The following is a 23,040-nucleotide window of genomic DNA, read 5'->3' on the forward strand; positions in this document are numbered from 1 at the left end:
TGCATTGTTGTAGTCACAGGATAGGTATTAAGAAAGTATTTCCTCCATTAGATTCATTTATGAATGCTCAGTCATTCAGCATCCCAGTTGTACTGATGCAGTTTACAGAAGCAAAGGAAGAGTGAGTGGTTGTTTCTGTGCTACTAAAACATTTGAAAATCTTAATAGCTAGTGGTAGAATTGGTATGTTTGTGACTATCACCTTGGACAATGGAAGGTGGTGGTGTCTTTTCTAGTTATGATGTGATGTTTTGCTGCTAGCTTTTGTAGCAGCATTGCTTGCATTTCAACCGCAGTTTCCTCTTTTGGAGTAGAGGAAACTGACACATGACCCTAGGAAGAAGAGAGAAGTGAAGAGAAAATTAAGCTCCTAGAAGGTCTGTTTTATTGTAAATGTCTATTCTTTTTCAATTAAATATCAGAGAACCTGAATTATTAATTAATCTATTATTAGTGGTCTTAGTATAATTAATACTATTAAATGCTCTGTACACGTTCTCCATTCAATTGCAAGAGACATTGTGAAAGACCTTAATTTATAAGGGGAAATTTTCAGGGCTGAGAGTGTGGCTCAAGGAGGATACTATCTGCCAACAAGCATGAGGCCCCAAGTTGAAACTTCAGTAAAGATAAATAATTGGGATTTTCATTTTTCTGGTCTTTGCTTGATCTATTTTGATAACTACTCCTATGTGAGTTTAAAATCCTAGTAGCATTTTCTTTTTATTATTAAACTTCAGTGGAGTTTTATAGAATTTAGAGAAACACGGAGTAGGAAATGAAAGTGAAATAAAAGTATTATTACTAATTATTAACTTTAGAAGTTAACTAATGTGTTGCCTTCATTTCTCAGGTAGAAACCGAGATATGAAAGATTTCCAACCTAGGGACACACACCAGTAATCAGGAGGATCATGCATTTGAGGTTAGCCTGGCTACATAGCAAGACAAAACAGAGAGAGAGAGAGAGAGAGAGAGAGTGTGTGTGTGTGTGTGTGTGTGTGTGTGTGTGTGTGTGTGTGTGTGGGGAGGTCCCTTAGACTACCATAAAACTTACGCACTAGAAGCACTTGCAGAACTCAACATAGTTGAGTTGAACTTACAGCTATGATTTATGGTAGTAAAAAAATACTAAGTAAAGGGAAAAGATCTGTGGGAGAAAGTCTGCGAGAAATCTAGGTGGGGTTTCTGAAGTCTTCTCTAGGTGAAAGCACTGAGGATATGTCTAATTCCTCCAGCAAGGTGGTAGGACATGTGCAAAATGTTGCCAACAGGGAAACTTTTGAGATTGGGAGCTGATTATATAGACACCTTTGCTCACATATACCAGTATTTCAGACTCCTAGCAGGAGTGTGTGTGTGTGTGTGTGTGTGTGTGTGTGTGTGTGTATGTGTATGTGTGTGTGTATGTGTATATATATATACATATATTATGCTGAACATATGCATATTATTTAAAATATAATTTTATTATTATTAAGGTATTACACAGAGGGGTTATCATTTTATAAGTCAAGAAATGATACATTTAATTTTTGGACAATATCACCCTTTCCTTTACTTTGCCCTTTTCCCCTTGTTATCCTTGCCCACACAAAGGAATAACATGGTTGCAATTGTTTACCCTTCCTCCCTCTCTTTCTGTGTTCCCTCTTTGCCCTCCTTAAAAAAAAAACCAAAAGCAAACACCATGACCACCATCAATGGCAACAATAATAATGTAAGTCAGATAAAGAGCACATTTCTTTTTGGACAATGACACCCCTTTCCTCACTCAGTTTTTCCTTTCTTACCCACAAGTTATATAGTTCATTTTCAACATAACATCCAGTGAATCCATTGCTGCATTTGTCCCCCCATGTCTGTGCCCCCTTCCTGCCAAAGACATTAAACAAACAACCAAAAGAAAACAGAAAAAGCAAAAAACCAAAAGCCCTCTGGTTTATGTTTCCTGGAGTTCATTTTGGAATTACTTTGGCATTGTGCCTGTGTTCCTTTCCTAAGAGTATCCTCCTTTGGTCTCACTGTGTGTGCATGCCTAGAGATGTATAATTTGGTAAGTAGTTCAGAGAAGTTACACCTTTGGGTTCATTCTTCCCCTAAGGGTTTCTTTAGTCTATGTGTGAATGTCTAGAATCCTGTATAGATTATCAGGTCCAGTTACATTTTAGATCTACCTTCCACATATGAGAGAAAATGTGTCATTTGTCTCTCTGAGCTTGGTTTACCTCACTTAGTATTATTTGTTCTAGGCCCATCCATTTCTCTGCAAGTGACAAAAAGCAGGCCCCACGGTCTGTGGAACAGATACAAAAACCCAGAAATAAAGCCATTTACTTACAGTTATTTGATACCTGACAAGGAAGCCAAAGATAAAAAGAAAGCCAAAGGAAAAAAAAAAATAGCTTGTTCAATAATTTGTGTTGGGAAAACTGGATACCCATATAAAGAAAATGAAAATTTGTCATCATTCACTAATACCAACTCAGAGAGTATCAAAGACCTCAACATCAGACCTGAAACTTTGAAATTACTTCAAGAGGGAGTTAGAATTTATAGGCACAGGTAGGAACTTTTTGAAAAGAGTCCCAAGGGCACAGCAAGTAGGAGACTTGACAGATGGGGTTACATCAATATAAAAAGTTTCTGCACAGTAAAGGTCATAGCTACTAAACTACAAAGACAGCCAGTAGACTAGGAGAAAATCTTTACCAGAAATACATCTGACAAAGACCTTATATCCAAAATAAACCACCAATAAATGGGCAAAGGAGCTTGAGACTTCTCAGAAGAAGCAAGGATGGCAAATAGTCACATGAGGAAATACTTAACATCCCTTGCCCATGAAGGAAATGCAAATCAAAATGTTTTTGAGATCCTATTTCACCCCAGCCACCATCAAGAATTTGAACAACAAATGCTGATAGGCTTGTGAGGGAAAAGGAACTCTATTGTACTATGGTGGGAATGTAAACTAGTAAAGCCATTCTGGAAGGAGGTTTGGAGGCTCCTCAAAAAATTAAACATAGACCTTCCCTATGATCCAGCCATACCACTCTTGGGCATTTGCCCAGATCATCAACAAGCCAGGAGATGGCAAAGATACTTGCGCATCTATATTCATTGCTACCTATCCATGAACATGGGGGGGGTCTTTCTATTTCCTGATGTCATCTTCAGTTTTTTTCTTCAGATTTTTATAGTTTTCACTATTAGGTTTTTTGCTTCCTTGGTTAGATTTATTCCTAAATATTTTTTGAAGCTATTGCAAATGGAATTGTCTTCCTGATTTCCCTCTCTGTTTATACATTGTTGGTATACAGAAAGGCTTCTGATTTTTGTGGGTTGATTTTGTATCCTGCTACTTTTCCAATGTTATTGATCAGTCCTGGGAGCTTGGCGATGGAGTCCCTCAAGCCCTTTAGATAAAGATCACATCATCTGCAAGTAGGAATACTTTGACTTTTTCCCCATGTGAATCCTTTTTATGTCTTTTTCTTGCCTATTGCTCTGGCTAGGAGTTCCAGAATTATATTGAAAAGGAGTGGAAAAAGTGGACATCCTTGTCTTGTTCCTGATTTTAGAGGAAATGGATTTAGTTTTGTATAATTTGGCTGTGAATCCATCTAGACCTGGACTTTTCCTTCCCCTAAGACTCTTTATTAACTCCTCAATCCCATTGCTTATTATGGGATGGTTTAAATGATTTATATTTTCTTGGTTCAGCTTGGACAGCTCTAGGAATTTATCCATTTCTGTTAGATTTTCCATCTTGAGTATAGGTTTTGAAAGTATTCCTTTACAACCTTTTGGACTTCTTGGATGTTTGTTGTGATATTACCTTTGTGACAAATATTGTTGATTTGAGTCTCTTCTTTCCTTTTTTTTATCAGCTTAGCTATGGGTCTGTCAACTTAAGTTTTTGAAAGAACCAGCTTTTTGTTTCATTGATTCTATGTGTAGCTTTTTTAGTCTCTAATTCATTGATTTCTGGTCTAATTTTTACCCTCTCTGTCTAGTAGTTTTGGATTTTGTTTTTCTAGAAGCTTTAGTTGCATCATGAAGTTATTGAGTTATTTGTCAGTTGTTTTTTTCTGTAAATAGTTTAAAGTAAATTGAACCATTCTTGCCAGTAACTGGTAAGAAAAAGTATGGTCACCAACCAGAAATCCAAGTTCCCTAACACTAGTAAAAGGAGGTTTGTGTAAAGATAGAAAGTTAGGCCTGTGACATCAGTTTTATTCTGCATTGAGTGTGTGTGTAACACTTAGCACATAGTGCTCTCTCACTAAATGTTTGCTATTTCTATTTTAATCTTTAAAAATTACAACAACTACTACTACTTTAATTGTGGTCTGCTTTCCTGTGAGATAGATGTGTCAGTATTTTATTTTTTATTTTTTGCCAGTCCTGGGCCTTGGACTCAGGGCCTGAGCACTGTCCCTGGTTTCTTTTTTGCTCAAGGCTAGCACTCTGCCACTTGAGCCGCAGCGCCACTTCTGGCCGTTTTCTGTATATGTGGTGCTGGGGAATCGAACCCAGGGCCTCATGTATACAAGGCAAGCACTCTTGCCACTAGGCCATATCCCCAGCCCTTGTCAGTATTTTTTACTGCCAATTTTTTGTGTGTGCCAGTAGTTGGGCTTGAACTCAGGACCTGGGTACATTTTGCTCAAGATAGCACTCTACCACTTAAACCATAGCTCCACTTTTGGCTTTTTGGTAATTAATTGGAGATAAGAGTCTCACAGAATCTTTCCTGCCAGGACTGGCTTTGAACTGTGATCCTCATATCTCAGCCTCCTGAGTAGCTAGGATTTCAGGAATGAACCAGCAGTGCTTGGGTTTTGTTGGTGGTGGTGGTAGTCATGGGGCTTGAACTCAGGGCCTGGGCACTGTTCCTGAGCTTTCTTGCTCAAGGCTAGCATTCTACCACTTTGAGCCACAGCACCACTTCCAGTTTTCTGGTAGCTAATTGGAGATAAGAGTCTTATGGACTTTTCCTGCCCCAGCTGGCTTTGAACCACAATCCTTAGATCTCAGTCTTTCGAGTAGCTAAGATTAAAGGTGTGAGCCACCAGCACCTAGCTGGTACCACTCTTTTGATTCCCATTTGATAGATGATGAGACCAAGCCCATTGGGATTTTCTTCTATTTGTCATTCTTAGAGAATCTTTCTTAAGTCTTTTCTTTCTTTCCTTCCTCTCCCTCCTCTTCCTCTCCTTTCTCAATGGTAACTATCATTTGAACTCAAGGACTCATCCCTAACAGACTACATCATCAGCCCTCTAGAGGGATATTTATATAAGAAATAGGACTAAGTGTTTAAGGTCGCATTGGATCAGTTCAGTCTTTTTTATGTTTGTTTTAATATTCAAGAAGAACTTTAAGTGATCTGTATAATTAATTCTTGGGGGGCATACTGTTATTTATAACATAGCAGTCTTAGGGCAAATTGATCTTGACTAGAATTTTGGTTTTGGTGACACTGAGGTTTGAGCTCAGGGCCTTGTGCTTGCTAGGCAGGTGCTCCATTGCTGAACCACATCTATAACCTTTTTTTGTGCTGGTTATTTTTGAGATAAGGTCTCCCTTCCTGCCTAGGCATGAGCCTGGGTCACAATCTGACTGTTTTACATCTTCCTTTGTAACTGGATGACAGACGTGCCACAATCCAGCTTTGCATGTTGAGACAGAGTCTTGTGAACTTTTCTATCTGGGCTGGCTGAGAGCCATGGTCCTCCCATTCTCAGCCTCCCATGACATTAAGCTGACAGGTATACACCACTGTACCTAGACATAGGTTTAAAAGGGGTCTTGTGAACTTTTCTGCTTAGGCTGTCTTTGTATATCATTCATTCGATTCTTAACTTCCCAAGTATCTAGGATTATTATCAAAGTGAGCCTAGTTCCCAGCTAGTAGTTTATATTCTTAAAATTACCATAATCCTAACCCAGGATTAAGAGGATTTATGTAGACACTAAGTTGGTTCCGTACCCTTGTTTCTGCCCATTGGTTTTGTTTTATTTTGTGCCAGTACTGGGGCTTGAACTCAGGGCCTGGGTGTTGTCCCTTAGCTTTTTCATTCAAAGCTAGCACTCTACTACTTAAGCCACAGCAACTTTGCTTCTGGACTTTTAGTGGCTAATTAGAAGTATCTCAGAGACTTTCCTGGCTAGGCTGGTTTTGAACTGCCATCCTTGGATTTTAGCCTCCAGAGTAGGATTACAGGAGTGAGCCACAGGTCCTAGTTCTATTGCTTTGTTTTTTTGACTCAATGTCTAGGATAGCCTAGAATGTGCTAGCCTTCTGTCTCATTTAGATTTGAATACTGGAATTACATTTATGTGCCATTATGCCTTATTTCCTATTACCTTTCTTTTGTGGCGGTTCTGGGGCTTGAACGCTGCCTGGGTGCTGTACCACTTGAGCTACAGCTCTACTTCCAGATTTTTGGGTGTTTAATTGGAGATAAGCATTTCATGGACTTCTGTGCCTGGGCTGGCTCCAGCCAGTAGCTAGAATTACAAGCATCAGCCACCAGTGCCTGCCTACTTATTTTTAAGTAGGCAGTGCCTGCCTACTAATTCTTTTAATTGGTTCTGGGTCACTGTCCCATATGTTCAATCTGTTCCTGTTATCTTTTCATCTCCATCAGAGATATTGTCAAACTTCAGCCAATACACTATGTTTCTACTTAGCTTTACAAAAACTTTAGAATTTTTTTTTTTTTTTTTTGCCAGTCCTGGGCCTTGATCTCAGGGTCTGAGCACTGTCCCTGGCTTCTTTTTGCTCAAGGCTAGCACTGTACCACTTGAGCCACAGCACCACTTCTGGCCTTTTCTATATATGTGTTGCTGAGGAATTGACCCCAGGGCTTCATGTATACGAGGCGAACATTTTTGCCACTAGGCCATATTCCCAGCCCTAGAATTTCTTAATAAATATTCCAAAAGGAATTTATATTTTCATGTAATGTACATATCAAAGTAGTTGGATCACTGTCTTTGTTTCATATAAATTATGCTTGCAAGTAAATCTGATTATAATTTAACAACATTATCACACTAATAGCAAAGATAACTTTATATTTGATAAAGTGTCTTGCACACTTACCAAAATAGTTCATAAAATGTTTTCACTTGGAGCTGAGAATGTGGCTTAGCGGTAGAGTGCTTGCCTAGCATGCATGAAGCCCTGGGTTTGATTCTCAGTGATGTCGGGATCTGAACGATCCCCTTCTCCCCGATCCCACGGGGAGAATGGTGAATCCTGAAATCTATGAAAGAGCACTCGGCCTTGCCCTCCGCCGGTGGAAGGCCAAAGGCGTACTCCATGGACTTGCGCTAAGTTGAGGAAAGGTTGCTGAAGCCTCTCCTCCCCCCAGTCCCCTCACATGTTACCAAGAGGGGGGGCCAAAAGGAAGGCATCAGGGACACACTGCGGTGGTGGGATGCGTCTCAAAACTTTAATAGGGAAAGGCACTTATATAGAAGTGATGGCCGGAAAGAAAGGGGGCTGGCCAAAGGGCCAGTCATAGGCTAAGGACCATGTCCATCAAGTGACATCACGAAACTTCCTTTGTGGGCGGGACAACCCCATCATGGTGGCACGCACGTGTTCACCTCCCTAGGGCAGGGGGCTTCTCTTCCGGTTGAGGCCAGAAGGTGGGACGAACTTCCTCCCACACTACCCCAGAGCTGGTGGGGAAGGGCAGCGTCTTGGGGGCTCTGCCCTTCCCTCTTCATGGCCGAAACTGAATCCCCAACAAGTACCACAGAAACAGAAAAAGCTTGGGCTGGGGCTGTGTCTCAAGTGAAGACAGATGGTCAGGGACGGAGCCCAGACCCTGAGTTCAAGCTGCAGGATGGGCAAAAAAATTTTTTTCACTTATTACACTCATTTGATCCTTGTAATAGCCGGCCATGATTTGATTATTATTAACCTGAAATATATTCAGTATTATTCTGATTGTAGAGGAGAAGTTGAAACTGACTTAATGAGGCTCTGAGGTTTACACTTAGGGAATTCACTCTTTGTATATAATTTATAAGTTAAGATGAAGATGTTAAGCTTTTGAGACATTTATGAATTTTTATTAGCATATATTGTACAAAATAATGACTTTCATTGAAAAGACATTTTGTACTAAATGTCAGCAAGAACTATTTTAGAAAAATTTTCCAACAGCAAGTTAAAATGATCGTTTCTACTGAGCAATCACTAAAAGTATTTTTGGTTTCTTGTGTTGGAGAGTAGATGTATTTATAAGCCTGAATAAGATTTTACTACTTATGTTGCTTCCCAAATAGAAATATTTAGAATTTTATTTTATTATTATTATTTTTTTGTTTTTTCCCAATCATGGGACAGGAACTCAGGGCCTGGGCACTGTCTCTGAGCTTCTTTTGTTCAAGGCTAGCATAGCACTCTACCACTTGAGCCACAGCGCCACTTCTGGCTTTTTCTGTTTATGTGGTACTGAGGAATCGAACCCAGGACTTCAATGCATAATACTAGGCAAGCACTCTACAACTATGCCACATTCGCAGCCCTTAGAATTTTTAAAAGTAGATCTGAGAAGAATCTGAGGGCTGTACCAGAAAAAAAAAAGGTTATATAGAATTGATCATATCTTGATCTGAATATCTTTCAAAATACACACAAGTCTAGAAGCAATAAAATAAAAGTAACATAGCTACACAAAAATAACTACTATAAGCAAAGTCAACACAAATATAAACGGGGGAAAGTGTTGCTCTTCAAGAAAACTAAGTTTTCTTGTATAGAGACATCTCCCTCCCTCCCTCCTCCTTCCCTTCTTCCCTCCTTTCACCCTGGCTGTGATTTCAGGGCTTTGCACATGTTTGGCTGGTATTCTACTACTTGAGCCGTGCCTATATCCCTCATTTTGACAGTTATTTGGGGAATGGAATCTTGCAAACTTTTCTGTTAGGGCCTGTCTTTGAATCATGATCTGGATCTCAGCCTCCTGTGTAGCTAGAATTATAGGTGTTGGATTATAGGATGTCAGCTATGGGATTATAGGTGTCACTAGTGCCTACTTTAGCTTTAACAAATCAAGAAAAGTTAATAAAAGGAATAATGTGCACCCACATCTCATACTACAAGGAATACAAATTGCTCTTAGTTATATAAAAAGAACTCAACCTCATTAAGTATATAAGGAATAACATCACCTTTTAGATCAACAAAGTTAAATTCTTAGCATTCAAGTTGTACTAGAAAAGATGTGAAGAAATGGTACTTTCATAATTGTTAATGGGACTACACATTAATATGGCCTTTAAGAATACTAATTTGAGGGGCTGGGAATATGGCCTAGTGGCAAGAGTGCTTGCCTCCTATACATGAAGTCCTGGGTTTGATTCCTCAGCACCACATATATAGAAAACGGCCAGAAGTGGTGCTGTGGCTCAAGTGGTAGAGTGCTAGCCTTGAGCAGAAAGAAACCAGGGACAGTGCTCAGGCCCTGAGTCCAAGGCCCAGGACTGACACCCCCCCCCCAAAAAAAAAAGAATACTAATTTGAGGGTCAGGTGCTGGGGCATATACCTGAAATCCTAGCTACTCAGGAGACTGAAATCTGAGGAATGTGATTTGAAGCCAGCCCTGGCAGAACGTCCATGAGATTCTTATCTCCAAATAATCAGCAAAAAGCCAAGTGTGGAGATATGGCTCAAGTGGTAGAGCACCAGCTTTGAGCATAAAAGCTCAGGGACAACACCCAGGCTCTGAGTTCAAGCCCAATTTAATTTGAATGAATATTCAAATTTAAGAGGACTACAACTTTATATATAATTTGTAATATAGTGCATCTGTTAGACAAGAAAGACCTGTTAAAAAATTTTCATTTTCTTTTCCTTCAGAGTTTATATTCAGAGCACCAATCAAACTAAGCAAGCCAATTGAACTTCGTGAGGAATATGAATGCCTAAGAAAGGTATAGTATACATATTATTGTAGCATTTTCTTTTTCCTTTTTTGACAATACTATGTGTTGAATTTACGGCCTCGTGCTCTCTTAGGCAGGTACTTCACCACTTAAGCCAAGCCTTCAGCCCCCGCTTATGTTAGTTATTGGCAAGGTCGAGTCTTGTTTTACACTCTGGCTAGCCTAGGCTGTGGTCCTCCTACTTGAGCTTCCTCATGATTCTGGTATGACAGGCACTTACTACTGTGTCCAGACATTGTGCTTCCCCTATAGTTGAGATGACAGTGGTGTACTACCACATACAGCCACTGGTTTGAGATGGAGTCCCACAAATATGTTAGCCTGGGCTGGTTCCAAACCGTGAACCATTATCTCTGCCCTGAAAGTAGCTAGGATTCCAGGCTTGATCCACTATGTGTCCAGTCCAGTATTTATTTTATTAAAATTAATTGGCATAGTAACAGTAAAGAATGTTTAGTGGGGAGATTTGATTCACTGGGGTTTTAAATTTTACAGTGCAGAGCGTGTGTGTGTGTGTGTGTGTGTGTGTGTGTGTGTGTGTGTGTACCTTAGAGCTTGAACTTAGGGCCTAAATGTTGTCCCCTAGGCTTTTTGGCTCAAGGCTAGTGCTCTACTGCCACAGCTCTACTTCTGATTTGCTGGTGGTTAATTGGAGGTAAGAGTCTTATGGACTTTACTGCCTGGGCTGGCCTTGAACTGAGAGCCTCAGATCTCAGCCTCCTGAGTAGCTAGGATTACATATGTGAGCCAACAGTGCCTAGCTTTTTTTTTCCCCTTAATTATTGCTTTATGCCACTCTAGTCAGATGTGGAACTAAATTAGAAGTAAATTTAAGAATTCCTTTTTTGAAGGACAGACTTGGGAGAAATGCACCAAAAAGGAAAACCCAAACACCATGTACCTAAAATAATATTCAGACTGAAAAGAATTCCAAAGATAAGGAAGCAAAAGACCTCTTCTTAATTAGTCTTTTAGTATTTAAAGGACCCTATATTCTTTTCTCATATATGGCATATCTGAGGGAAGCTGGGAGGAGGGCACAGAATGAGTGGAAAGCTGGTGAAAAGAAAAATACAGTAGAGGGGACCCAGCAGCTGCAATGGATATGAAAGCAAACAAACTAAGCAACCCAAGGGTGGGGCAGAATGAAAGAAAGAGAAGGAACAGATTACACTAAGCAAAAGGAAAGAAATGTACATAACACCCAACCTGGAAGGAATTGTTTTATTGTTAATATTCATAGAGTTCATAAGCATTGTAGACTAGAATGACGATGTCCATCATTGGGGAGGTTAAAAAAAATTATGAAAGCAAGGGGAGGGTTGGGGGAAGGGAAGATGGGAGAGAAATGAAGAAGGGGGTAACAAGTATGACAAGAAATGTATTCACTACCTTAAGTATGTAACTGTAACCCTCTGTACATCATCTTGACAACAAAAAAAGAATTGCTTTTTTGTGTTCTTGCAAAGATAAAAATATAAATCTTATGACCTATTACTCACCTGTTACTGTAACTAGCCACCAAGAAAGAAAACTATTCTTGGCAACTTTAGCAAAATGCTCTTGCTAAAAATTGTTAATATTAGTTTTCTTTGTCTTGCTAGGTATCACATATAGCTATTGTTACTTTTGTTGCTCTGACTTTAATAAGTATTCCAGAAGAATTATCATTGGGGCAGCTTTTAATTTTGTCCACATATATTATTTTTGTTGTTTTCAACCTAATTATCTGGGAGTTGTACACAAAAGTTAGATTCAAAAAGTCCTTTCTATCCCCCTCCCTGTAATTACCAACATGCACTCATGTTGTAGAAGTAGACTCTCAGTATCCCAGTCATGATCTTTGACTTTCTGCTTTTTGAAATTACTAGGAGTTGCTAAATTTTGTGACTATGAGTAAATTCATATTGCCAGATATGTAATCTTTTTCTCTTTATCATATAGTATTTCTAACATAAAATTACTGTAGAAATATGCAGAACAAAACATGAGTCTCTTCCTACTTTTTTCTTTCCCAGAGGTAACTAATACTAATAATGTGTATGTTAGACCTTATGTATTTATATACATATGCACAAAGAGAGAGAGGAGAAAGAGAGTTCTTCAATATGAATGGGATCATGATGTGTATTCATTTATTTATTTTTGGCAATACCAGGGTTAGACTTAGAGCCTTGCCCTTGTTAGGTGTATATTCATTTCTTTCTTTAAAAAATTTTATTGTTGGGCTGGGGATATAGCCTAGCGGCAAGAGTGCCTGCCTCGGATACACGAGGCCCTAGGTTCGATTCCCCAGCACCACATATACGGAAAACGGCCAGAAGCGGCGCTGTGGCTCAAGTGGCAGAGTGCTAGCCTTGAGCGGGAAGAAGCCAAGGACAGTGCTCAGGCCCTGAGTCCAAGGCCCAGGACTGGCAAAAAAAAAAAAAAAAAAAAAAAAAAAAAATTTATTGTTACTATTATAGTGTTGTACAGAGGGGCTACCATTTTATAAGTCATGTTATAAGAACATTTCTTTTTTTGGAGGAGGTGAAACCTGAAACAAGTAAAGGTGTGTAGACTGAGGGTTCTAGGCAAAGAGAGCAGCAAGCGCAAAGGCACAAATAAGTTTGTTCAAGGGGAAAAGGTTTCAGATGGAGGTGGAAGGGTGGTAAGAAATATGGAGAGAAATGAGTTGGGAGGTAGCAAAAAGCCCAGTCAAAGAAGAACTTGTAACCTGGTAAAGAGCATACATCCATTTTAGGTGTGAAGGAAACAGATAATATAATCTGACTTATAATTTGAAAGGTCTCTCAGGGCACTTTGTGAGACATAAAACTGTAATAGGCCTAGAAGTCGAATTGTATTTGCTGTGAATATCAGAGACCCCAAAATAATGACTCAACAAATGAAATATTTGAGAATCCTGCCAAGTGAATGGATTTTATTCTGTTGTTCTTGCCATAAAAACAAAGAAAATGGATAACTAAGTGAGAGATGGATATGTTAAGTTCCTTTACTACTGTAACCATTTTTCTGTCTATATGTACTCTGTTCCATATTATACACTTTAAATATACACAATAAAACCTACTTTAAAATAAACATGAGGAGGCAGGCAGTCTATGGTTGATATGGCAGTTCCGCACCATTGGGGTTTGAGCTCCTTTTGTTTTCTGTTTTCTGTTTGTTCCTTGTGGTATGAGAAGGCTGGTCCTCCTCTAGGAGCATGTTCAGGCACCAGGCAGAAGGGTGCATGCCATTTGAATGATGTCATCCTAAAGTCTCTCTCCAAAACTCCCCTTATCCAGTGACTTATATTTTATTATCTAATGCTATAGGCTCCTTGCTGCTGGGAGGCTCGGAAACATGCTGTTGAAGCCAGGGATATTAATTTCTAGAGTAAAATCAGAGTATTCTTAGTAAGGAAGAAAGAAGTGGACCCTGGCCAGACAGCTAGCAGTCTGCCTCATTGGATAACAATGGAGATAAGCACAGTTAGGTATTGTACTCACAAATTGACATGTTGAATTGAAATGTCTTTGTACAACAACTTCAAGATGATAAAAAAAAATAGAAATTTAAAAGCCACTAAAAAATAAAAGGACTAGTTCAGATACTTGTGGTGAAAATAATGCATTAAGTTTAATATAGATTTGGGTTTTAACAAAAGTTTGGTGGAGAGATGCAGTGGAATTGAAAGTGTATAGAAGAACATTATTAGTGGTATTTTTAAAAAAACTGTGGGTGTTTTTATTTTTTGCCAGTCCTGGGGCTTGAACTCAGGGCCTGGCACTGTCCCTGATCTTCTTTTGCTCAAGGATAGCACTCTACCACAGTGCCACTTCCAGCCTTTTCTGTGTATGTGGTGCTGAGGAATTGAACCCAGGGCTTCATGCATGCCAGGCAAGCACTCTACCACTAAGCCATATTCCAAGACTCAAAAATTTGTTTTTGAGGCATGGGTCTTTCTGGGTAGCCCAGGCTGGCCTCAAACTCCTTAACTTTCCCACTACAGCCTTCTGAGTAGTGAAAATATAAGTGTGTATAACTGTACCCTACTAATTATTGAAGGTTTGACCATGAATCTTGGCTGTTTAAAGAGGGAATTGAAGACATGATAGTAAACCAACAAAACAACAAGAACAAAAAAAACCCAAACAGACTAAACTAGAATTTTGTTTTCTTTTTTGGGCAGGTCCTGATGCTTGAACTCAGGGCCCAGGTGCCGTTCCTGAGCCTTTGTGCTCAAGGCTAGCCCTCTTAGCCCCTGAGACATAACTCCACTTCTGGCCCTTTTGGTGGTTAATTGAGGATAAGAGTCTCATGGCCTTTCCTGCCTAGGCTGGCTTTGCACAGCAGTCCTCAGATCTCAGCCTCCTGTGTAGTGAGGATAACAAGCATGAGCCACCAGTGCCCAGCATGAAAAGCAATCTTCAAACAACCATGTCATGTGTTTTTTTCTAGACTAGAGTAAAAGAGGACTTTAAGAATTTTTAAGAAATTTTAAGAATTTTCCAAAATTCTGCTATTTCTGTGTAATTTGTATTTTTTAGCTGAGAGGAGAAAAGTTACAAGAAGAAAAGGTTTCTGAAGATCAAATCCACAAACTATTACCAGATGATACAGAAACAGGGAAAAGGAAAATGGATGATCAGAAAAAAAGAGATGAGCCATTAGTACTGAAAACAAATCTGGAACATGTAAGTATATATTTACCTTTTTTATGGACACCTCAGAAATCAGTAGTTACCCTAGGTGACATGGATCCGAAAGAAATTGTGTTGATGAATTAAGAGTCCAGTAATAGTCATTGGCTGTGTCATTTAAGGGCCTCAAAGAAGGGTAGCTCTCATCCAGGTGAGAGCTAGAGAAAGTGGGACAGTGAGACCTGTAAAACACTTAAGGGAACAGCAGGAGGAAAAAAACTGAGTGTGAGGAAAATTTAGTGTAGTATAGAGCATGTGATAAGTTTTGTATGTGTGGTGTCATTTAGACTCGCTTACTTACTATCCTTAGATTTCCTTAAAGGGTGTATTTTGCTCTGTAGTTTATAGTTCTATAAGTGGAACTGTGCTTAGATTTAAGATACTTCCTCAGTATTATCTATTTAATCTATACTTGATCTAATTAGACTTGCACATCATGTAAAACATTGATGTAGGTTTACATATTTTAGGTAATCTTTTTAATAAGCAGGATTTAATAAAGCCTTAGCATATATAAAGATAGACAATATAGCAGAGTAGAGTGAAAGTCCTAGAACAGAAGTCTACCTCTTAGATCCTTATGTTGCAACTAACTACACTTTTAGCCAAGTTACATAATGTCTGAACTTTTGGTTTAATTTTTACAAAGACATTTGCCCTGAACTTCAGAAACTGAATTTTATTTACACTGTTTGGGTCAATGATACTTTCTGACTGCCATATTCTGTGTGTGTGTGGGGGGGGGGGGCGGTCCTGGGTTTGAATTCTGAGCTTGGGCACTATTCCTGCTCAAGGTTAGTTAGTGCTCTATCACTTGAGCCACAGCTTTGCTTCACTTTTGGCTTTTTCCTGGTTAATTAGAGATAAGAGTCTCATACATTTTCCTGATTGGGCTGGCTTTGAACTTTGATCCTCAGATGTCAAACAGGATATCCTGAGTAATCAGGGTAACAGATGTGTGCCACAGATGCCTAACTTGGGGCTTCTGATTCCAGTAATAATAATAATAGTAATTATTCTTCAATTATTATTAAAAAAAATAACCACCTAGAAGCCAGTGTGGTGACATACCTCTATAAAATCTTAGCATTCAGGAGGCGGAGGCAAGCAGATCATGATTTGAAGTCAGCCTGGGGAAACGTTCATAAGATCCGGTCACCACCAATAAAAGCTGGCATGGTGGCATGCATTTGTTATCCCAAGTATGCAAAAAGCATAAATAGGAGGATTGAGATCCAGGCTAGCACAAGTTACTATTCTGAGTCTATTCACCATCAGAGAAAGATAGTAACAGTCATTGTTTTAATAGTCTGATATAAAAATGAAGTATTTGCAATATTAGAGTACCCAAAAGTTCTATTTAAATGTATAATGACTTAAAAGTAAGGGGGAAAAAGAGTCATAGATAGCATTGGGGTGTCTATATAGTTTGGCGATAGGACTTAGAGAAGAGAAATAGTGAATCTAATTTTGGATAAATTGAATTTGAACTACATTTGGGTTTGGAATATCCAGGAGGCATATGCAAACATAGATCAGAACTCAAAAAGTTATTCAGAAAAAGCAAGCTTTGAAGCTGTAGACTATATTCCACAAGAATCTCAAATGGACAGTCTTGTCTACCTTGTCTCCTTTCAGTGTCCTACACGTCTCTCAGATTCAGAGAATGAAGAACCTTCTCGAGGCCAGATGACACAGGCACATCGCTCAGCATTTGTTTCCAAGAACAACTCCTACTCCTTAGCTTTCCTGGCAGGGTAAGAGACTGATACTGAATTTTGTTCAAAACAGACTGAGGGCGCACAGGTATTGTTGTAGCTACTGTGGGGGAGTTGGAGGGGATGAAAAGAAGTATGATCTGAGTTTTCATAGATGGACAAAGCACCCACCTAAAGTTTTAAAGAAAAGCAATATTTTTTGGCATTCTCAGGGTAGAATTATGCTAATTTATCTGCTGCAGCATATCCTAGAGGTAAACAACAAAGTCATCTTCGGTCTGACACTACCCATAGATTCTCCCTTTGGTTGGAGACCAGGACTTGAACTCGGTATCTGATGCTTTTGCTTATAGACTGGTGCTCTACCATTTGAGCCATGTGTCCAACTCCAAGTGTTGATTATTACTTTTCTTTTCTTTTCTTTTTTCTCCCTTGGAACTTAAACATTTTTTTAGTAGGAACTGAGACCAGAGTTAATTTCCTTTTCATTGCTTAGAACTAACAACCTTCATGGGTTTCAAAAAAGCAAACTGAAATATTTCAAGCTCCTTATTAAGAAATCTCTTGATCCTTTAGACTCTGCATGTTCTGGGAAGGAAAGGAAAGAGGAATTTGATGAATGTTATAAGCATATTTAGGTAGAAGGAAGGGAGTGAGGGAGACAGGGAGAAAGGAAAGGTGGGAAGAATCATTTATATAGCAGATATTCTAGGAATAGCTACCATGTACTTTAGGCTATTTTAATATAGAGATGCAAAGACGTATATCTTTACTCCAATTTTTTTGTATGAAGTAAAGATTTCTCACCCTTATCCCTCCTTCCTGAAGTATTGCTATAGTAACTCTTCCTTGCTGCTATGATGGACACATAGCTGGAGCCTTTCTATCCAAAAGAATTTACTGCTAGCCAGGCATCAGAGGCTCATGCCTATAATTCTGGCAACTCAGGAGTCTTGAGATCTAAGGATCAAGGTGGGAAACTAGCCAGGGAAGATAAATTTGGAAACTCTCATCTTCAACCAACCAGAAAAAAAGCCAGAAGTGGAGGTGTGGCTCAAATGGGAGTATACCAGCTATGAGAGAAAAAGCTTCATGGGAGTGTGAGGCCCCCAAGTCAAGCCCCAGTATCAGCATCCCCTCCCACACACAAAAAAGAATTTACTATTACTACTGGGTATGTTAGCTGTAATATCGACTTCTTGGGAGGTATAATTCAGAGGTTTAAGACTAGCCTGTGCAAAGGTTAGTAACACCCTATTTCAACAACAACAACAACAAAAGCGGGCAGGGTAGAAATTGAACAGAGTTTAGAGATGTCAGTAGTGCCTTTGTCATTTTAGAATGGAAATGTCCTGGTAGTTCCCAGAAAGGCCTAGAATAAGGTGAGGGGTAGAATCAGGGGAACTGGCTTTTGCCTAGTACTTCCTGATTCTTCCTGCCATGTTAAGTTCTTTACATACCTCATGTAATATGCTCAGATATAGCTAAGGAAACTGCAGTTCAAAGCTGTTCATTAGGTACTTTAGCTACAGAGCATCTAGTGGGATTGGTTGATGCATTACACTTGAACTCTCCCAGTCCTGCTTTCACACATTCTCCCCCAGAAGTGTTGATCCTAAGACCACTCTCCAAGAAGCTGTTGTGTGTGTGTGCACATGTATAAACACACACTTTGGTTCAGTAACTCACTCAAGGATTTGTCCACACAGTAGAGTGACAGCTAGCTTTGGAACCTAGTTCTCCTTTGAGTGCAGATGTATATGTTCTTTCTGTCAATTGCTGTCAAAGCTCTATGACGAGGCCCTGTATTTGAATATTTGTTTTGAAATAATCTGTCTTTGCAACAGAAGGCTGTTTTCTTTTTTTAATTTTTATTTATTTATTTATTTATTGCCATTCAGACCAAGTGGTCCATAGAGTTTATTAATTTGCACTTGAGAAACTGTCCTTTTCCCAGTCTTGAATAAAAGAATGGTTAGAATAGTCACCAGTAACCAACCAGTGATTCTTTGCATTAGTTATACTTTTTTAAAAATTTATTTATTTATTGGGGCTGGGGATATAGCCTAGTGGCAAGAGTGCCTGCCTCGGATACACGAGGCCCTAGGTTCGATTCCCCAGCACCACATATACAGAAAACGGCCAGAAGCGGCGCTGTGGCTCAAGTGGCAGAGTGCTAGCCTTGAGCGGGAAGAAGCCAGGGACAGTGCTCAGGCCCTGAGTCCAAGGCCCAGGACTGGCCAAAAAAAAAAAAAAAAAAAATTATTTATTTATTGAACACAAATTTTTTTGACAAGGTGTTGTGCAAAAAGGGTACAGTTACATAGTAGGGCAGTGTGTACATTACTTTTTTTTTTTTTTTTTTTTTTTTGCCAGTCCTGGGCCTTGGACTCGGGGCCCGAGCACTGTCCCTGGCTTCCTTTTGCTCAAGGATAGCACTCTGCCACTTGAGCCACAGCGCCACTTCTGGCTGTTTTCTGTATATGTGGTGCTGGGGAATCAAACCCAGGGCCTCATGTATACGAGGCAAGCTCTCTTGCCACTAGGCCATATCTCCAGCCCCAGTGTGATATCTTGTGATATCTTACGCCCTGTTTTTCTATCCCTTCTCTAGGTCAGGTAGACATATATACAATATACAATGTATCAAGAACATATACAGTAGCCATGTGGCCATGCCCAAGAAAGTTCGCCTAGGGCTTTAAATGTAATGTTGATATTAGACCATATGTCGACAGTAGTCTTATATGAACGTACATACATAGCTTTTGAGTTATTGTATTCCCCTGAGAGGTCAATTTTTGACCTTTATATATTGAGTAATTGTTTGGTTTTAGTTACATACTGTTGGGTCGCTACCCCAATCCTGTGGGGAATGCTATTTGACAAGCAGTTTTTGGTTTCACAGACTTGGTCTCTACTGTCTCTCCGTCTCCCTTTCTTAACAGTCATATATCAGGGAGATCATGCCCCTTTGTTTTCTGTGTTCTAGGCTTGTCTCGCTCAACATTATTTGTTCGAGTTCTGACCATTTCCCTGCAAATAACAATATTTCACCATTCCTAATCGCTATGTAGTATTCCATTGTGTATAAGTACCATATTTTTTGGATCCATTCGTCTGTGGAGGGGCATCTGGGTTGTTTCCATATTTTGGCTATTGTGAATTGTGCCACGATAAACATGGAAGTACAAATGTCTTTTTGATATCTTGGGGTTTGCTGTTTAGGATAGATGCCTAGGAGTGGTATGGCCAGGTCATAGGGTAGGTCTATATTTAGCTTTTTGAGAAACCTCCATACTGTTCTCCAAAGTGGATGTACTAATTTGCACTCCCACCAACAATGGAGAAGGGTTCTTGATTCTGGATTTTTCCTTGTGTTAATATGTAGTGTCCTTCTTTGTCTTTTTGAGTTGATTTTAATGAAAAGTCCAGCTTGTCTGAGATCAGGATGGCTACACCTCCCGTTTTGGTAAGTGCATTTGGTAGGATCTTGCTCCATCCTTTCATTCGGAGCCTGTTTTTGTCTCTTGCTGTAAGGTGGGTCTCCTGTAGGCAGCAGATGTCAACTTTTTGTTTGCGGATCCATTCTGCCAGTCTGCTCCTCTTTATCGGAGAGTTTAAACCATTTATATTTAAAGAGATCAAGGATAAGGGTGTTTTTTCTCCTTCCATTTTCTTGTTGGGCTGTTTTTTCCTCTTTTTTTTTTTTTCTTGTCTTTAGTGAGCTGTTCTTTCTGTTGGGCTTTGGCTATTGTAGTTTCTTTCTGTTTCTGTCTGTGTATCTTGTATGATCTCTGTTGGGTGGGGCTCCCCTCTTAGAATTCGCTGTAAGGCTGGTTTTTTATTCACATACTCCTTTAGCTCCTCTTTGGTGTGGAAAGATCTGGTTTTCCCTTTGAATGTGAACTCCAATTTCGCTGGATATTTGATCCGAGGTTGCATATTGTTAGCCTGAAGTACTTGGATCGTGTTCTTCCACTCACTTTGTGCTTGGTAAGTTTGTGTGGAGAGGTCTGCTGTTAATCGAATCCTCTTCCCATTGTAGAAAATTTCTTTCTTCGCTTTGGCTGAATTCAGAATTTGCTCTTTAATCTTGAGATCTGAAGTCTTGAATATTATGTGCCTTGGGGTGGCTTTTCTGGGGTCTGGCCTGCCAGGTGTCCTATAGGCTTCGGTTACCTGGATGGGGTCCCTTGTGAGATTGGGGAAGTTTTCTGCAATAACTTTATTGAGAACATGATTAAGCCCTCTGCTCTGGTATTCGGCTCCTTCTTCTATTCCAATTATGCGCAGATTATATCTCTTGTCTTTGTCCATTAGTTCTTGGATTAGTCTGCCCTGAAGCTTCACCGTTTCTTGGAGTGTGGTCATTTTCTGGTTGTTGTCGGCTGCTTCATCGACCAGGCGAGAGATTCTGGATTCCATATGGTCAATTCTTTGTGCTGTGGATTCAATTGCGGAGTTTATGGATGTCAGAGAGCTATTTATGGTTGTCAGATTAGCTCTGATCGTGGAAATTTCTTCCTTTAAAGAGTTGTATTTTAGGGGCTGGGGATATAGCCTAGTGGCAAGAGTGCCTGCCTCGGATACACGAGGCCCTAGGTTCGATTCCCCAGCACCACATATACAGAAAACGGCCAGAAGCGGCGCTGTGGCTCAAGTGGCAGAGTGCTAGCCTTGAGCGGGAAGAAGCCAGGGACAGTGCTCAGGCCCTGAGTCCAAGGCCCAGGACTGGCCAAAAAAAAAAAAACAAAAACAAAGAGTTGTATTTTAAATCTATTTTTTCATGCATTTCAATTCTCAGGATGTTAAGGTCTTCTTTAAAGGAGGCTTGCATTGTATCCATTTTTGCTTCCATTTCTTTCTTGGCTTCCTGAGTGTCCTTCCAGATTTCCGCTCTAAACTCCTGGAATTGTTTTCTGATTTCATTTCTGACGCTTTCCATCATTCCTGTTAACATGGCCTCATTTTCTTTTTTATTCTCCATCTCCTCTTCAGTCGTGCTGCTTTTTGGAGCTGCTCTTTGATGAACTGTGTTATGTTTCTTTGTGATTTGCGCATCTGGAGATCTGTGGATGTCTTCTCAGGTTTGGTTTATAGCTCTGCCCTCCCTCCTGTGTAGGCGCGTCTACCAGAGCAGGTGCTGCCGCTGTGGCCCTGCCCACCTGTGCGGGATACGCCTACCAAAGCAGGCGCTGTCGCCGGGGGCCCCGCCCACCTGTGCCCTGTGTGCCCGCTACAACAGGCGCTGGCGCTGTGGCCCCATCCACTTTAGCGGGGTACGCCTCCCAGAGCGAGCCCCGGGTTGTTGGGTTGTTTTCGCCCTCCTGCGAGTCCGTTGTGGGGGGCAGTATGTGTGGGGCCCAGTGCGATCAACTGTCCGGGTGTGGGTTAGCGCCCTCAGACTGCGCCTCCGCTGTGAGGCGGTGGGGGGGGGGAACATGTGATCAGGCCCAGGTGTCCCTGATGTGCTGGTATTGCCCACCAGCGCCTGTGATTTTTTTGTTTGTTTGTTTGGCCAGTCCTAGGCGGTGAACTCAGGGCCTGAGCACTGTCCCTGGCTTCTTTTTTTTGCTCAAGGCTAGCACTCTGCCACTTGAGCCACAGCGCCCCTTCTGGCCATTTTCTGTATATGTGGTGCTGAGGAATCGAACCCAGGGCCTCATGTATATGAGGCAAGCACTCTTGCCACTAGGCCATATTCCCAGCCCCACGCCTGTGATTTTAGTTGTAAGAGTCCGCGAGGTCCAGGCGCCTCGGGTGGGGCTTGCACTGCCGGCCTTCCCCCGGCCCCTGTTGGGAAAGGGACAGGGCCGATTCGGCCAGTTCTGGATCCTGTGCGGCCTTGGGGCTGCTCCGCCCTTCCCCTGCTAAACTGACTTCCCAGCGCCTGATGGGAGCTTCCCGCCTGATTTGGGAGTTCTTTGTTCCCTCGGGGTGGGGAGGGGGAGGGAGGGAGATCTAGCTTCTTTGTAGAGTTTGGGTCTCTGATAGCTGGTCTCCCGTTGGGGGAGGGGGGGTAATGGGGGACTCACTGATCCTGGATTGTGTGTGTGTCCCACGCAGCTGTTGGTCCTTCAGGGGGTGGCGAAGTGTCGTGGTGGCGTCCCCGGCTCCCCCCTTCTGCCGCGCTGGGTTCCCCAGCCGCCATCCGTCCGATCCCGGTGTGGACTCGAACTTCTCATCGCTGCCGTCGCCGTATGTCTTGGTCCGCACTCTCCCTAGAGTCCGTGGGGTCCCGCTGTCTGGACTCTGCGCTCCCAGCAGCCTGTCTGCCGATCGCCAGGTTCCCCTTTCCCAGCCTGGCCCTGTTCGGGCCGGGGTCGGCTGGTGGGGGGAGGGTGCCCCAGAGATTCTCCGGCTCCGTGTAGGTTTTCGGCTCTTCTTTTTTACTCCTTTGTGCTTTCCTGCATATCTCCACTGCTTCTGGCTGCTGGTTTTGCTGGGTTCTTGATGGGGTGTTGGGTGTTGGAGTTCCCAGCTCGCTATTCAGTTGGAGCGAGTCAGGGTGCCTCCCTACTGTGATGGCGCCATCTTTCCTCTGTTTTCTTTTTTGTTAAATGCAAGGTTACTACAGAAGAAGGTGAGAAGCTGTTTGAGGAAACTTAAATACTTCTGTATTGTGCTAGCTAGGCCTTTTGGAATAGAGCTAGGG

General features: G+C 41.1%; 1 protein-coding gene across 1 annotated transcript in view; it reads left to right on the plus strand.

Annotated features, from left to right (window-relative positions):
- Rnf169 (ring finger protein 169) overlaps positions 1-23,040 on the plus strand; it is a 49,304-nt gene that overhangs the window by 17,001 nt on the left and 9,263 nt on the right. Inside the window, exons 2-4 of the mRNA XM_048361544.1 lie at positions 9,891-9,964; positions 14,512-14,658; positions 16,303-16,421. Coding sequence (XP_048217501.1) covers positions 9,891-9,964; positions 14,512-14,658; positions 16,303-16,421 — 340 coding nt within the window. The remainder of the gene's footprint in view (positions 1-9,890; positions 9,965-14,511; positions 14,659-16,302; positions 16,422-23,040) is intronic.

Source organism: Perognathus longimembris, chromosome 13 (assembly GCF_023159225.1).
Source record: "Perognathus longimembris pacificus isolate PPM17 chromosome 13, ASM2315922v1, whole genome shotgun sequence".
Classification (NCBI taxonomy): Eukaryota; Metazoa; Chordata; class Mammalia; order Rodentia; family Heteromyidae; genus Perognathus; species Perognathus longimembris.